Source organism: Daktulosphaira vitifoliae, unplaced genomic scaffold, assembly GCF_025091365.1.
Source record: "Daktulosphaira vitifoliae isolate Bord-2020 unplaced genomic scaffold, ASM2509136v1 Scaffold_4, whole genome shotgun sequence".
Taxonomy (NCBI): Eukaryota; Metazoa; Arthropoda; class Insecta; order Hemiptera; family Phylloxeridae; genus Daktulosphaira; species Daktulosphaira vitifoliae.
The window spans coordinates 31,680,946-31,695,856 of record NW_026099575.1 but is presented as its reverse complement, the minus strand read 5'-3'; the positions used below and the strand labels follow the sequence as shown (position 1 = coordinate 31,695,856).

General features: G+C 25.2%; 1 protein-coding gene across 4 annotated transcripts in view; it reads left to right on the top strand.

The window, feature by feature from the left end:
* The first annotated feature begins 7,238 nt into the window (after window positions 1-7,238).
* LOC126903820 (peroxidase-like) overlaps window positions 7,239-14,911 on the top strand; it is a 40,135-nt gene continuing 32,462 nt past the window's right edge. The window contains exons 1-9 of one of the 4 annotated variants that reach the window (XM_050682323.1): window positions 7,239-7,475; window positions 7,553-7,700; window positions 7,844-8,046; window positions 8,100-8,273; window positions 10,532-10,710; window positions 10,748-10,946; window positions 12,743-12,940; window positions 14,616-14,742; window positions 14,780-14,800. In XM_050682323.1, coding sequence (XP_050538280.1) covers window positions 7,397-7,475; window positions 7,553-7,700; window positions 7,844-8,046; window positions 8,100-8,273; window positions 10,532-10,710; window positions 10,748-10,946; window positions 12,743-12,940; window positions 14,616-14,742; window positions 14,780-14,800 — 1,328 coding nt within the window. In that variant the 5' untranslated portion in view covers window positions 7,239-7,396. The remainder of the gene's footprint in view (window positions 7,476-7,552; window positions 7,701-7,843; window positions 8,047-8,099; window positions 8,274-10,531; window positions 10,711-10,747; window positions 10,947-12,742; window positions 12,941-14,615; window positions 14,743-14,779; window positions 14,801-14,911) is intronic. The other 3 variants (XM_050682324.1, XM_050682321.1, XM_050682322.1) reach the window with 3 other exon arrangements.

Sequence of the window (14,911 nt, the reverse complement as noted above, 5' to 3'; positions counted from 1 at the left end):
AAAATTACAAATTTAAAAATTGATAATTTTCAAAATTTTTTCAATTTTTTTTACTTAAAAGTGCCATAACTTTTTCAAAAATGAACGTATCAATATAATTCTTTTTTATATAGATGCATAATATCATTACCTTTCATTTGGTATATTTTTTTCATAAATTTAACCCTTAACCTGCCCACAAGGGGGGATTTAAAATGACAACTTTTTCACAAAAAATTAATTTTTTTAACTTAAATTTTGAAAATGTTCCGGAAGGTCTGACACTTTTATATATATCTTAAATTAAAGCTAATGTAATATGCTTTATCATGAAAAAAAAAAATTTCGGACTTTATCTTATCTTCATGGTGAAAATGGCTACCGAATGCTATTTTTGTGTGAAAATTTTCGATTTTGTATTTTCCATTTTTAACTTTATTATGCTATAACTTTTTGAAAAATGTATGAATCATTACAATTTTTTTATGAGAAGTAGTATTTATATAGATCTTTCATTCGACATACTGTTTTTTTAAATCGGACCATTTCCCTAAATACAGGGGGGATTCAAAACATAAAAATGCATATAGAAAGTAGAACTTTTTCAACTTAACTTTTGAAAGTGTTCCGGAAGGTCTGACACTTTTATATATATCTTTAATTGAAGCTAATGCAATGTACTTTATTATGAAAAAAAAAAATTTCGGACTTTATCTTATCTTCACGGTGAAAATGGCTACCGAATGCTATTTTTGTGTGAAAATTTTCGATTTTGTATTTTCGATTTTTAACTTTATTATGCTATAACTTTTTGAAAAATGTATGGATCAATTTAATTTTTTCATGAGAAGTAGTATTTATATAGATCTTTCATTCGACATACTGTTTTTTTAAATCGGACCATTTTCCTATATACAGGGGGGATTCAAAACATAAAAATGCATATAGAAAGTAGAACTNATTTAAATCTAAAAAATGCATATAGAAAGTAGAACTTTTTCAACTAAACTTTTGAAAGTGTTCCGGAAGGTCTGACACTTTTATATATATCTTAAATTAAAGCTAATGTAATGCACTTTATAATGGTAAAAAAAAACTTCGGACTTTATTTTATCTTCATGGTGAAAACAGACATTAAACTTAATAAAAAAATACTATTTTTGTAAAAAAATTCTTTTTTATATTTTTAACTTTATAATGCTATAACTTTTTCAAAGATCTATGAATCAATATAATTCTTTTTTTTGTAGATGCATGATGTCATTACCTATCATTTGGTATAATTTTTTTATAAATCTGACTTTTTACCTGCCTACAGGCGGGGATTCAAAATGACAACTTTTTCACAAAAAATTCACTTTTTCAACTTAAATTTTGAAAGTGTTCCGGAAAGTCTGACACTTTTATATATATCTTAAATTAAAGCTAATGTAATGTTCTTTATTATGCAAAAAAAAAAAATTTCGGACTTTATATTTTCTTCACGGTGAAAATGGCTACCAAATGCTATTATTGTGTGAAAATTCTCAATTTTATTTTTTACATTTTTAACTTTATAATGCTATAACTTATTGAAAAGTGTATTGATCAATATAATTTTTTTATGGGAAATACTATTTTNCAATATAATTTTTCTATGGGAAATACTATTTTTTAATAATCCATTTTTCATTCGCCATACTTTATCTTAATCAGGATATTAATAAGGAACTAGCAGTTTATGAAGCTTTTGGAATAATCCACCGATTTTTTAAAATTAAACACTATCTAAAGATTTGCATCGAAGCGTTTTTTTTTGATAGTGATTTTAATCACTGTCAGATATCATTATACTTGATCCAACTATGCCACGTCACCACTGTGCCGCGACCCCCCTGTGCTGGGTTTTTTTTTTAAATATGGCATTATAAAGTTAAAAATATAAAAAAGAATTTTTTTACAAAAATCGTATTTTTTTTATAAACTTTGTTTTCACCATGAAGATAAAATAAAGTCCGAAATTTTTTTTTGCATAATAAAGAACATTACATTAGCTTTAATTTAAGATATATATAAAAGTGTCAGACCTTCCGGAACATTTTTAAAAGTTAAGTTGAAAAAGTTAATTTTTTGTGAAAAAGTTGTCATTTTAAATCTTCCCTTGTGGGGAGGTTAAGGGTTACATTTATGAAAAAAATATATCAAATGAAAGGTAATAATATTATGCATCTATATAAAAAATAATTATATTTTAATGTTCATTTTTGAAAAAGTTATGGCACTTTTAAGTAAAAAAAATTGAAAAAATTTTGAAAATTAGCGATTTTTAAATTCGTAATTTTTTTGGAGATTTCCCCCATTTACGGGGAACGAGGGAATTTTTTTAAATTTTTGAGGGTAATGTCTTTGACTAGATACAAATTGTGATCTTTTGACGTATCATTGAAAGAAATCGGTTCGGTGAGAGCTGAAAAAAAGTGGTAACAGACACAAAAAAAAAAAAAAAAAACACATCTTAGTAAAACCAATACCTTCTCAGCTTCGCATCGAAGCTAAAAACTGATTAAAACCAAAAAAACCTTTATTTATTTAAGACCCTGCTTATTATTAAGATGCAGTGTCACCTTTTGAAGAAAAATCTTTTTGCCAAATTTAATTAATTTGTTGAAAAACCTGATAATATTATCAAGTTAATATTCATAATCATTCATATTATATTGTTGTCATAAATAAAATTTTCAAATGTACTTTTTCGGGCACACTGGTTAACTAAAAAGGTACTATAGTAACAAAAAAAATTCATAGGAATTCATGAATCAAAGGAATAATAAGCCTCAAAATATACTGTAATTTTTTATGTAAAAATATTTTTTATCGTCCATAGCTAATTTATACAGACGAATTCAAATTAATATTCCTTATGTAATTTTAATGAAAAAATAAATACTTTTAATTTTTATCAAACTCTTCAAATGATTATCTTTTTGAGCTAAAAATAATTATTTAAGAAATTTTTATTATATAGCTATTACTTTGAATGATGATTGATTAATATTTTTCACTGATTAGCTTCTATGATATGATTCCAAGTCAAGTACATTTTTCATTATACGCCATACTTCATTTTACGCTATTGCCTTGTTTACAAAACAAACTGTTTATGAATTAGACGTTTATGTGTGTATTCCAGATCATTGGATACGACAAATACCATAGGATTACTGTCAGTGAGTGAAATCGATTTGTCAAACCAGTGTTTCCCAAAACCAAAATATGATGAAAATTTTCGGTTCAGATCAATAGGTAGAAGATGTAACGACATCAATTCCAAACTATTAATGAAAATATTTCACGTTACACCAGTTACTCTGACGCGATTCAAAAATATGTTTTTTTTATCATGTTTAAAACTTAAGAAATATTAAAATTTTATATTATTATAATTTAAATTATTTTTTTCTCGTTTTTTTGAAAATTTTTATGTCTGAAATAATAAATCATGAAGACTCAGTTATATAATATTAGGATGTTGAATCATTAAGGTCTTTAAAGGAACATAAAGGAACGTTTTTTAACCAATATTACCTAGTTATATTAAGCATTTAATTCTTGAATTATTAATATCTTAGGATAATTTGATTTTATTTTTACCTTATAACTCTAAAAGTTTAATTCTAAACAGTCGTGTAAATAAAAATTATGCAACATATTATATCATTGAGTAGTTAATGAATATATTGATTTAAATATGATTCCAGGACAAGAAAACATTATAAATAATAATACAATTGTTATAATTTAAAACGAAAAATGTCATCAAAACGTAATAAAAAAAAACCAAATGTTCGTGATATCAAAAAACGCAAAATATCCTTAAATATATACAACTTATAACGTAAAACAATTCTTATTAAAACAAAAATAAATTGTTTTCAAACTTTATACTTAAAAAATTCTGTGTCAGAAAAAAGTAGTCGTTTGCCTATATTAAAAACTGCTTATTTCAGTGAATTATATTTGACACCCTTATAATGTTAAATATGCAAAAATTGTATTAACATTAAAACAAAAAAATTAACACCAAGTGACAGAACGAACGGCTTTATTTAGAAGCAAGAAAGATAATAATTGCAAGTAATCAACACGTCACACTTGATCAATGATTACCAAAACTTTTAGAAAATGGTATAATAATCACTGTTACATAAATAAACTGTAACTTACAGTACCTGTAGCAATAAATCAATTAATTTTACCTTACAATATCTCCAAATTTTAACAATTTTAATAATTATTATATTAGTTTCATTATAACTTAATAGATATTTTCAACATACTATAAAAATTGATATTTTTATAATACAATATTCATCAAGCATGTAAAAAGTTTAAGTTGTAAACTAGAATAAGCAAAAATACTCTTTAGGTATCTACAATACAAAATATAATTCGATATTTAACTATAATATGAGATAATAAATACAACAGATAATTAGATCAGCGTCACTAGGTTATTGCTTACATAGAATATTCAAAATTAAGATCAATATTCTTACCACAGAAATATTCAAAGTTAATTATAGTTTTTATAAAAATAAATCCTTTAACAAATAATTGATACTTTGAATAGATAGTTATATATATATATATATATGTGTGTGTGTGTGTGTATATAGCCATATAATATCTTTACTTACATTTACATAAAAGAATTATTTATCTATTTTTAAAGAATTTAATTAATCTCCTTTCGGTTCATGTGTATAGAAATTGATAGACTTCTTATGAATTTCACTATAAATTAGCGACATGCTAGTTAAACTATCTAATAAACTTGGAAGATTAGATTTAATTAATATCGATTTTAACAGGATCAAAATTTTAGTGAATCTTCTTATAATGAATTTTGTCAACTCTGCGGTTTATCAAAAGCAAATACATTCAGTGGTTTTCTCGACCAAATCAACCAAAAATTATAATTCTTACTTAAAAAATGTATAGCAATAAAATTTTTATACAACTGTATTTCACATGTGTATTGTGACTCAGCTCTTGATTAATTTCGGGGTGAGTCACAACACGGTGATATGAGTTTTAATGCGACGTTGGGCGCCCTGAAAAAATACCTCACGGTAGTCCCAGGGCGTCCAATAATAGGTCGACCGTGAAAAAAAAAAAAGTATTTCACATGTACTGTGGATAAAATGTTTTTAGCTTCGTTGCGAAGCTGACAAGGTATAAATTTTACTATGATATGTTTTTATTTTTGTGTCTGTGTCTACAATTGTTTTTGTATAAAATAGATATAGTTAAATTAAAATGTTGAAGGGCTAAGCCTCCTAAGACCTCCTTTCTGATTTCCGCTTATGTCCTGATTTAACCGTAAATGTCCAATTTCGACTATTATTTAAGGCACTTCCTTATGATCAGTTGCACTACTAAATAATGAATTTCAATCTTAAAATTTATACTAAAAATTATAATATTCATATCAATAGTTAAATTATTATTGTATATAAAAAAACAAGTCATTTTTAGCTTCGATGCAAAGCTCAGAAGGTATTAATTTTACTATGGTGTGTCTGTTACCACTTTTTCTTAGCTCTCACCGAACCAATTTCTTTCAATATTTTGAAAAATGATCAAATCAAAATAATTTTTTTTTTTATTTAAAATAAATTTTTTGAAAACCTGATCTTTTAGCTACCAACAGGAAAAGATTCAAAATAGCAACTTTTTTACAAAAATCAATTCTTTCAACTTAACTTTTGAAAATGTTCTGGAAATACTGCATCCTATTAACATATATTACATTAAAGCTTATGTTACATACTATTAATTAAAAAAAAATTTTCCTGAAGACATATCTTTAACATGCAAACGTTTCTGTAGTTAAAATCATGTTTTTTTTTCTTATTAAAATTTTCGATTTTCGTTTTTATATTTTCAACTTTAATTTGTTATAAATTTTTTAAAAAATTATGGGTCACCACAATTTTTCTTCTAAATATACAGGGTGATTTCTTTATCATAACCCACTCAATTACTTACAGAATAATAGTAATTAAAAATTTTTTTTTTATTACTATCTTTAGTTACACATTATTCTTGAATTATTAACTATGTAATACTTTTTAAGTTCATCCCTTATGCCTGGTAAGGGTGTCAACTTTGTTTTTTTAAATGGTAACACGTATTTTTAATTTAATAAAATGTTTGAGTTTTTAATTCAATAGTAAATGGCATTTGAATTTTTAATAAAACTTAATTTGTTTATTAGATATAAACATTTAAAGTTTCAAATTTTTGAGTTAATATATAGGTATAATACACAAGGGATTACAAATACAGGTAGCTAATTGATTTTTTATGACATCGATATTAGCAGGTACACAGCATTGTTATTATCAATGATAGTAAGGTACATTGTTGTGAGTTTATAAATACACTTACTGACAATTCAAAAAGTTTATCTATTGATAGTCATAATTGATAATAAACAATCCGTGACTGTGATAGCAATATCATAAAAAACCAATTACCTACCTGTATTTGTAATCCCTAGTGTATTATACATGTATATTAACTCAAAAATTTGAAACTTTAAATGTTTATATCTAATAAACAAATTAAGTTTTATTAAAAATTCAAATGCCATTTATTATTGAATTAAAAACTCAAACATTTTATTAAATTAAAAATACGTGTTACCATTTAAAAAAACAAAGTTGACACCCTTACCAGGCATAAGGGATGAACTTAAAAAGTATTACATAGTTAATAATTCAAGAATAATGTGTAACTAAANACTTAATAAGTATTACGTAGTTAATAATTCAAGAATAATGTGTAACTAAAGATAATAATAAAAAAAAAAATTTTAATTATTATTATTCTGTAAGTAATTGAGTGGGTTATGATAAAAAAATCACCCTATATACTCCTTTTATCTGACATACTTTTTTTTAAATCGGACGATTTTATTTTATATTTTATTATTATTATTATTTTACGTATAACGTCCTCTTTAAAAGATCTTGTTTTTGTCAGAGAGGACAGGAAAATCTACATAGTCTAACTAGAAATAAAGATAACTTTTTACATGATTTAATTTTTAAAATAGAAATTTCAAGCATGCAAAGAATAATGATTTCCCTTTCATTATTTAATACTGCAATTTTAGATAGAATTAAAAATAATTTTTTTGCATAATTTATGCATTTTAAATATCTTTAAAATTGATTAAAAATTTCCATTCTGCTTTAATAAAAGGTTAACTAAGGCAATGATATGATAATTTTTTTTTTATGTTGATAACATTGTTTCAAATACTAATAAATAGCTAGTACAGAATAGTTATGAAACCAATTAGAAATATCAACACACTTAATAGTAATTGACATCAAACCAGGTTCAGGTGAACAAGTGTCTACAAATCATGTCAAGATTTTTTGTTATATTATTTTCTATCATTATAGTTGAAACATTGAGTCATCAAAGTCAAAACATCAATGACGGTAAAGAAAAATACAAAATAGAAAATTGGTTGAATTATTAATTTATTTGATTTAAAATGATTTTAAATAAATTTCAGATGAAAAATATGATACCAAGTTCATATTTGACTTTTTCAAAAAGAAACCATCAAACCACCCATTAAACAACACAAATGCATTCATATGCAAAAATTCGCATGACAGTATATTGCTAAAAGAAAAAGACCTCAATCCACAGAGGCACCCGTAAACATATTATATAATTTCTAAATTACTTAAAATATCCTGAACGTAAATTAATTGTAAAACTGTTAATTAAACACCTTATTTTAAAGTTTTTATTTAAAAAAATTACTTTGCTTTTAATTTAAATCAACTTTTTTTCCCAGCGGTTTTGAAAATGGTATGCACACTATAAATATGTTATCACAAAAAGAAATTGATTTATCAGACCAATGTTTTTCTCGTCCACAATGCAATTCAAATGCTCCATTTAGAACTGCAGACGGCAGTTGTAATAACTTGCAGTTTCCCACTTGGGGAAAATCTGACGTTGCTGTTACTAGAATTATTCAAGCTGACTACTCAGATGGTATATAAGACAAACCTAATTTTATTGTCCCTAATTAAATAATCTCTCCTTAGGCATAAATCAACCGAGAAAGACTGTGTCAGGTGAAGAGTTACCAAACTCCAGAATAATACGAACAACTATTTTTCCAGACAAAGATCAGCCATCACCAGATCACACTGTATACGTGACACAATACGGGCAAGTTATTGCTCATGATACAGAATTGGCTGTAGAAAAAAAAACCAGTAAATTAGTATTAGCAACTAAATATTATAGATGTTTCTACAGAACTCTTTACAAATTTATAAATTACTTTTCTACTCTAATAACTGAATCATTTTTAGCTTCAATGCGAAGCTGAAAAGGTATTGGTTTTACTAAGATGTGTGTTTTTTTTTTTGTCTGTTACCACTTTTTCTCAGCTCTCACCGAACCGATTTCTTTCAATGATACGTCAAAAGATCACAAATTGTATCTAGTTGAAGACATTACCCTCAAAAAATGAAAAAAATTCCCTGTTCCCCATAATGGGGGAAACCTCCAAAAAAATTACAAATTTAAAAATCGCTAATTTTCGAAATTTGTTCAATTTTTTTTACTTAAAAGTGCCATAACTTTTTTATGTAGATGCATGATATCATTACCTTTCATTTGGTATATTTTTTTCATAAATTTAACCCTTAACCTCCCCACAAGGGAAGATTTAAAATGACAACTTTTTCACAAAAAATTAACTTTTTTAACTTAACTTTTAAAAATGTTCCGGAAGGTCTGACACTTTTATATATATCTTAAATTAAAGCTAATGTAATGTACTTTATTATGCAAAAAAAAAATTTCGGACTTTATTTTATCTTCACGGTGAAAATGGCTACAGAATGCTATTTTTGTGTAAAATTTTCGATTTTGTATTTTACATTTTTAACTTTATTATGCTATAACTTTTTGAAAAATGTATGGATCAGTACAATTTTTTTATGAGAAGTAGTATTCATATACATCTTTCATTTGACATACTGTTTTTTTAAATCAGACCATTTCACTATATACAAGGGGGGTTCAAATCTAAAAAATGCATGTAAAAAGTAGAACTTTTTCAATTTAAATTTTGAAAGTGTTCCGGAAGGTCTGACACTTTTATATATATCTTAAATTAAAGCTAATGTAATATACTTTATTATGCTAAAAAAAAATTTCGGACTTTATTTTATCTTCATGGTGAAAACAGACATTAAACTTAATAAAAAAAATACGATTTTTGTAAAAAAATTCTTTTTTATATTTTTAACTTTATAATGCTATAACTTTTTGAAAGATGTATGGATCAATATAATTCTTTTTTTTGTAGATGCATGATGTCTTTACCTATCATTTGGTATATTTTTTTTATAAATCTGACTTTTTACCTGCCTACAGGGGGGGATTCAAAATGACAACTTTTTCACAAAAAATTGACTTTTTCAACTTAAATTTTGAAAGTGTTCCGGAAAGTCTGACACTTTTATATATATCTTAAATTAAAGCTAATGTAATGTGCTCTATTATGCAAAAAAAAATTTCGGACTTTATTTTATCTTCATGGTGAAAACAGACATCAAAGTTAATAAAAAAATACAATTTTTGTAAAAGAATTCTTTTTTATATTTTTAACTTTATAATGCTATAACATTTTAAAAAATGTATGGATCAACATAATTTTTTTTTATAGATGCGTGATGTCTTTACCTATGAGTTGGTATATTTTTTTTATAAATCTGACTTTTTACCTGCCTACAGGGGGGGATACAAAATGACAACTTTTTCACAAAAAATTTACTTTTTCAACTTAAATTTTGAAAGTGTTCCGGAAAGTCTGACACTTTTATATATATCTTAAATTAAATCTAATGTAATGCACTTTATTATGGAAAAAAAAATTTCGGACTTTATTTTGTCTTCATGCTGAAAATGGCTACTAAATGCTATTTTTGTGTGAAAAGTCTCGATTTTATTTTTTATTTTTAACTTTATAATGCTATAACTGTGAAAAGTGAAAAGTGTATGGATCAACATAATTTTTTTATGAGAAATAATATTTTTTAATAATCCCTTTTTCATTCGTCATACTTTATCTTAATCAGGATATTAATAAGGAACTAGCAGNCTTTTTCATTCGTCATACTTTATCTGAATCAGGATATTAATAACGAACTAGCAGATCATGTTACTTTTGGAATAATCCACCAATTTTTTAAAATTAAACACTATCTAAAGATTTGCATCGAAGCGTTTTTTTGATAGTGATTTAAATCACTGTCAGATATCATTATATTTGATCCAACTATGCTACGTCATCACTGTGCCACGACCCCCCTGTGCTGGTTTTTTTATTGTTTAAAGACAACCAAAATAATAAATAATTAAAAACTAATTAATAAATAAGACTCATCGATCTCAAAAAACGAATAAATATTTTTAATATATTAAAATATATTTTAAGAGTCCTATGAAAAAAATGTGTAAGGTACTGGAAAAGAACCTCAATGTTGTAATCCTGATGGATCATTCCCCGAGGACTTACCTGCAGAATGTATATCAGTTTTTGTACCAGAAAATGATTCAGAGATGAATAAAAGATGTATACCAATCACTAGAGTAAAAGATACATTAGATATAGGCTGTAACATTAAACCTGTGCGCCAAGTAAGAAAAAAATTGTAAAGAAAAAAAAAANTTTTAGATTATCGGAGTCACTAGTTTTCTCGATTTATCATTATTATACGGTTCAAATGATGAAACGGCTCAATCGTTAAGAACCTTTAATGGTGGCAAGCTAAAGTTTCAGTTAGGTCCTAATGATAAAATATTCTTAAGCAATGTTGAAAACCCAATGAAGTCATGTAATGGTCAAGTCGAAAAGCCAATTTGCTATACTGCTGGTAAGTAATTCCCAAAGTATAGTGTAATGCAGCAGTTAACATGATCTGATGAAAATAACATAAAACACAATCCATGCTAAATCAAGTAGAGTCGTAATTCATTTAGATTTCCAAAAAAAAATATTTGAATGCTTAAAACCAAATTTCTTAATACGCTGCACGCAGACAAATTTAAGATTAATTACATTAATGTAACTGAGTAACTGCTACAAATTATAAATATATACAGTTAATTACATGATTCGTTAGTAAAACTTTCGAAACTTTCAAAAAATACTCTTTGGCATTTTAATAAAAATGATAATAGGTGTATGTCAAACCCCAAAATAATAATCATAGTTTTTTACGTGATCTGATGAAAAAAAACAGTAGCATAATGGGGTCGTGGCATAATGGGACAAGTATAGATGATATCTGGCAGTGGTTATAATCACTATCATAAGAAATGCTTTGATCCAAATCTGTAGATAATGTTTAATTCTAAGGAATTAGTGGATATTTCCAAAAGTAAAATCGACTACTATTTTTTGTTCTACTCCAACTGCTATTTGCAAATATAATATAGGTCGCCGGTACATTTTTTTTTTTTTTTTGGACTTCTAGTACGTAAAATAAACTTTATTTTAACATATATTTAAATGACGCATAATTCCCGAAACATTTTCAAAAGTTATGTTGAAAAAGTTCTACTTTTTATACAAATCTTCAAGTTTTCAAAAAGTCAAAAAAACTTTTCTCAATTTTGAAGAGGCAAAATAATTAAAATAAGTATAAATTTATAGTTAATGTAAGTTAGATTCATGTAAATTTTATATTTATTGGTGGTCTCATTGCTACGAAAAACTCTTATAAGGTTTATTATAATAAACAAACAAAATTAAAATTTGAACACAAAAATAACATGTTTTTTTTAAATATGGCAGCTATTTGCATAAAGAAGATAAGTCAATTTTTTTTTAATTTATAATACGTAGCATAAGCTTTATTTTGACATATGTTTAAAGAACGCAGTATTTCCAGAACATTTTTAAAAGTTAAGTTGCAAAAGTTGAGTTTTGTAAAACAGTTGCTATTTTGAATTCCCTCTTGTGTGTAGTTAAAGGGTTGAATTTTCAAAAATATTATGTCAAATAAATGAAATTACATGAGGTTTCAATATAAAAAAAATTATTTTGATTTATTTTTCAATAAGTTATAGTAATTTTTAGAAAAAAAAAAGTGAAAAAAATGTCAACATTTTTCGATTTTAAAAATCATAATTTTTTGGGGTATTATCATCATTTATGGGGAACAAGAGAAAATTTTTTAATTTTTGAGGATAATGTCTTCAACTAGATACGATTTTTGATCTTTTGACGTATTGTTAAGAAATATCAGTCAAGCGACAACTGAGTAAAAGTAGTGACAAACACAAAAAAAAGTAAAGAAATATTATAAACACATCATGGTAAAATTAATACCTTCTCAGCTACGCATCAAAGCTAAAAAAATAAAACATAATCCATTCTAAATCAAGTAGAGTCGTAATTCATTTAAATTTCTAACAAAAAATATTTGAATGTTTAAAACTTTATTTAGTCTATATAGAAAAATAAATTTAATCTAAACAAGTCATTTACAAAATATAAACGAGACAGATTTTACTTTGTATGATAAAATGAACATAACACATAAATCATACAAAATAAAATATTGCTTCAAATCCAAATTCAAATAAATGATTTTTTAAACATAATCTGCCTTTTCTAAAAAAAAGTATGATATTAATGAAAACTGTAATTTTATTATAAAATTAGGAGATACACGAGTAAATCAACAACCCGGTATAGCCGTTTCCACTATAACTTTATTGAGGTTACATAACTTTCTTTGCGAAGAGCTCAATACTATAAATCCACAATGGGATGATGAACGGTTATATCAGGAATCTAGAAAAATGCTTATCGGCATGTATCAACACGTCACCTACAACGAATTTGTTCCAATAATATTAGGTAATATTATATACTTTATTTCATTAATATTTAATAATGGAGATAAAAATATGTTTAACAAAAGTGCAATGACTTGTTACTATTTAGTAGAAATTTTGTTCTTATTAAAAAGTGATATAAATAATTATTTAATTTAGAGAATTCATATATTACTAAATATAAACGTTATTTTATCATAACTCACTCAATTACTTATAGAATAACAGATTATTCGAAAAGTCCCAAGACTCACTCATAGATGGCAACTTTAACAACTGATCCTTATGATTGTTAGTAAGTATTAACCTATTCGAGATTATCGAACGGAGTAGTAAAAATATTGAACACAAAACGTTTGTTTACAAATATAGCTAAACCACCACCTCTAGATAAAAAAACTGATTTTTCGACACCAGACAATACGATAAGCTGAAAGATCATCAAAGCCAAGCTTAGAATTTAAAATAAACTTATATAGTCAAGTTTCAGTTAATATAAAATAATATACATTACATAACGGTATATTAAAAATTAAGTTATTTAATTTAGTACGTAAATCACGGACATTTTGATAATATCTGAATAATTTAAATTTAGAATTAACATATTCATTGTTTTTTTTACATTTTGAATATTTTTTTTTCTTTTAATTTTCTAGAACTTTGACTTAGATTTTTGAACCAAAGTTGGATTGCTATGAATTTACTTTATCACCCGATTGTCTTTTTAAAACTAAATCATGTCACAACATTTACATTTTTTCTCTTTGACGCTGTGTTTGATTAGTGTTAATCCCAATATTTTTTCAATAACCTAATGAATGAAGTTTTAACTTAAATTTTTATATTAATGTTACATAATTGATGTTATTTAGTTTCATAAGTAAAGGTCGACTGTTTTTTAATATTTATTTTTTAACCAGGCGTTTAGCACTATCAATTTTTGCTTGAATACCCAAAGTAGGAATTAATTGATTAGAAGTATGTTCAGTGTCACATATTTCTATATATTAATTTCAAGTATATTATAAACAATTACATTATTTGCTCTTCGAATAATATCTTGAGTTTCTATAACTATATCACTAGAATTACAATATGTCTTAGTAAAGGTTTCTCATTGATGTATTTTACTACGTAAAGCACGAACTTCAGAAAATAGGTATTCATTTTTAGATTTTAAACTATTTTGAGTCAATGTTACATAACTCATAGCGTATTGAATTAAATTAGCTTATTTTCATAAGAGCTAAGGTTTTTAACAATTGCTAAAAATTTGGTATCTTGAGAAGACTGCAAGGATTATATTTTTAGTAATATCTCACTGAAAGTAAGCTCACTGCGGGAAATACTGGATGATGATCCTGATTTTTTAGCTGACGCATCAATTTTCGAAATTGTAAACAATTACAAACTTTATAATACAGTGAATATGTAATAGACAAATGGAAAAAAAATAATAGTAATAATAATAAAATTATTTGTTTAAAAATTAAAATTAAGAATTACATTAGAAGTGAAGATTAAAGAACTCACGAAAATACGCCTACAATTATCAACAGTTTTAACTGTACTAATTAAAATTAAAATAAAACTTCAATCATTTTATTAAATTCAGAATAAGTATTCCTATTTGAAAAGTGGGTTTTTATAAAAAATAACTCTATATGTATTTTTAAATAATTAAACTTGTTTAGGTTCGGATTTTGCCAAGCTTAACGAGCTATTACCTCTTAAGAAAGGGTATGACAATCGATACGATCAGTCTTTAAATCCTACAACATTCTCTAGTTTTACAGCAACAGCTTACCGTGCTTTTCACAGTTATATTCAAAGAACAATTANACCGTGCTTTTCACAGCTATATTCAAAGAACAATTAAGTTAGTTTACTACTTAAATTCTGATATACTCGAATTAAAATTGTTAAGTCTAAGAAGTAAAAAATTTTATAAATATGAAATTTCATATTTTACATTTGTATACGTTAAAAT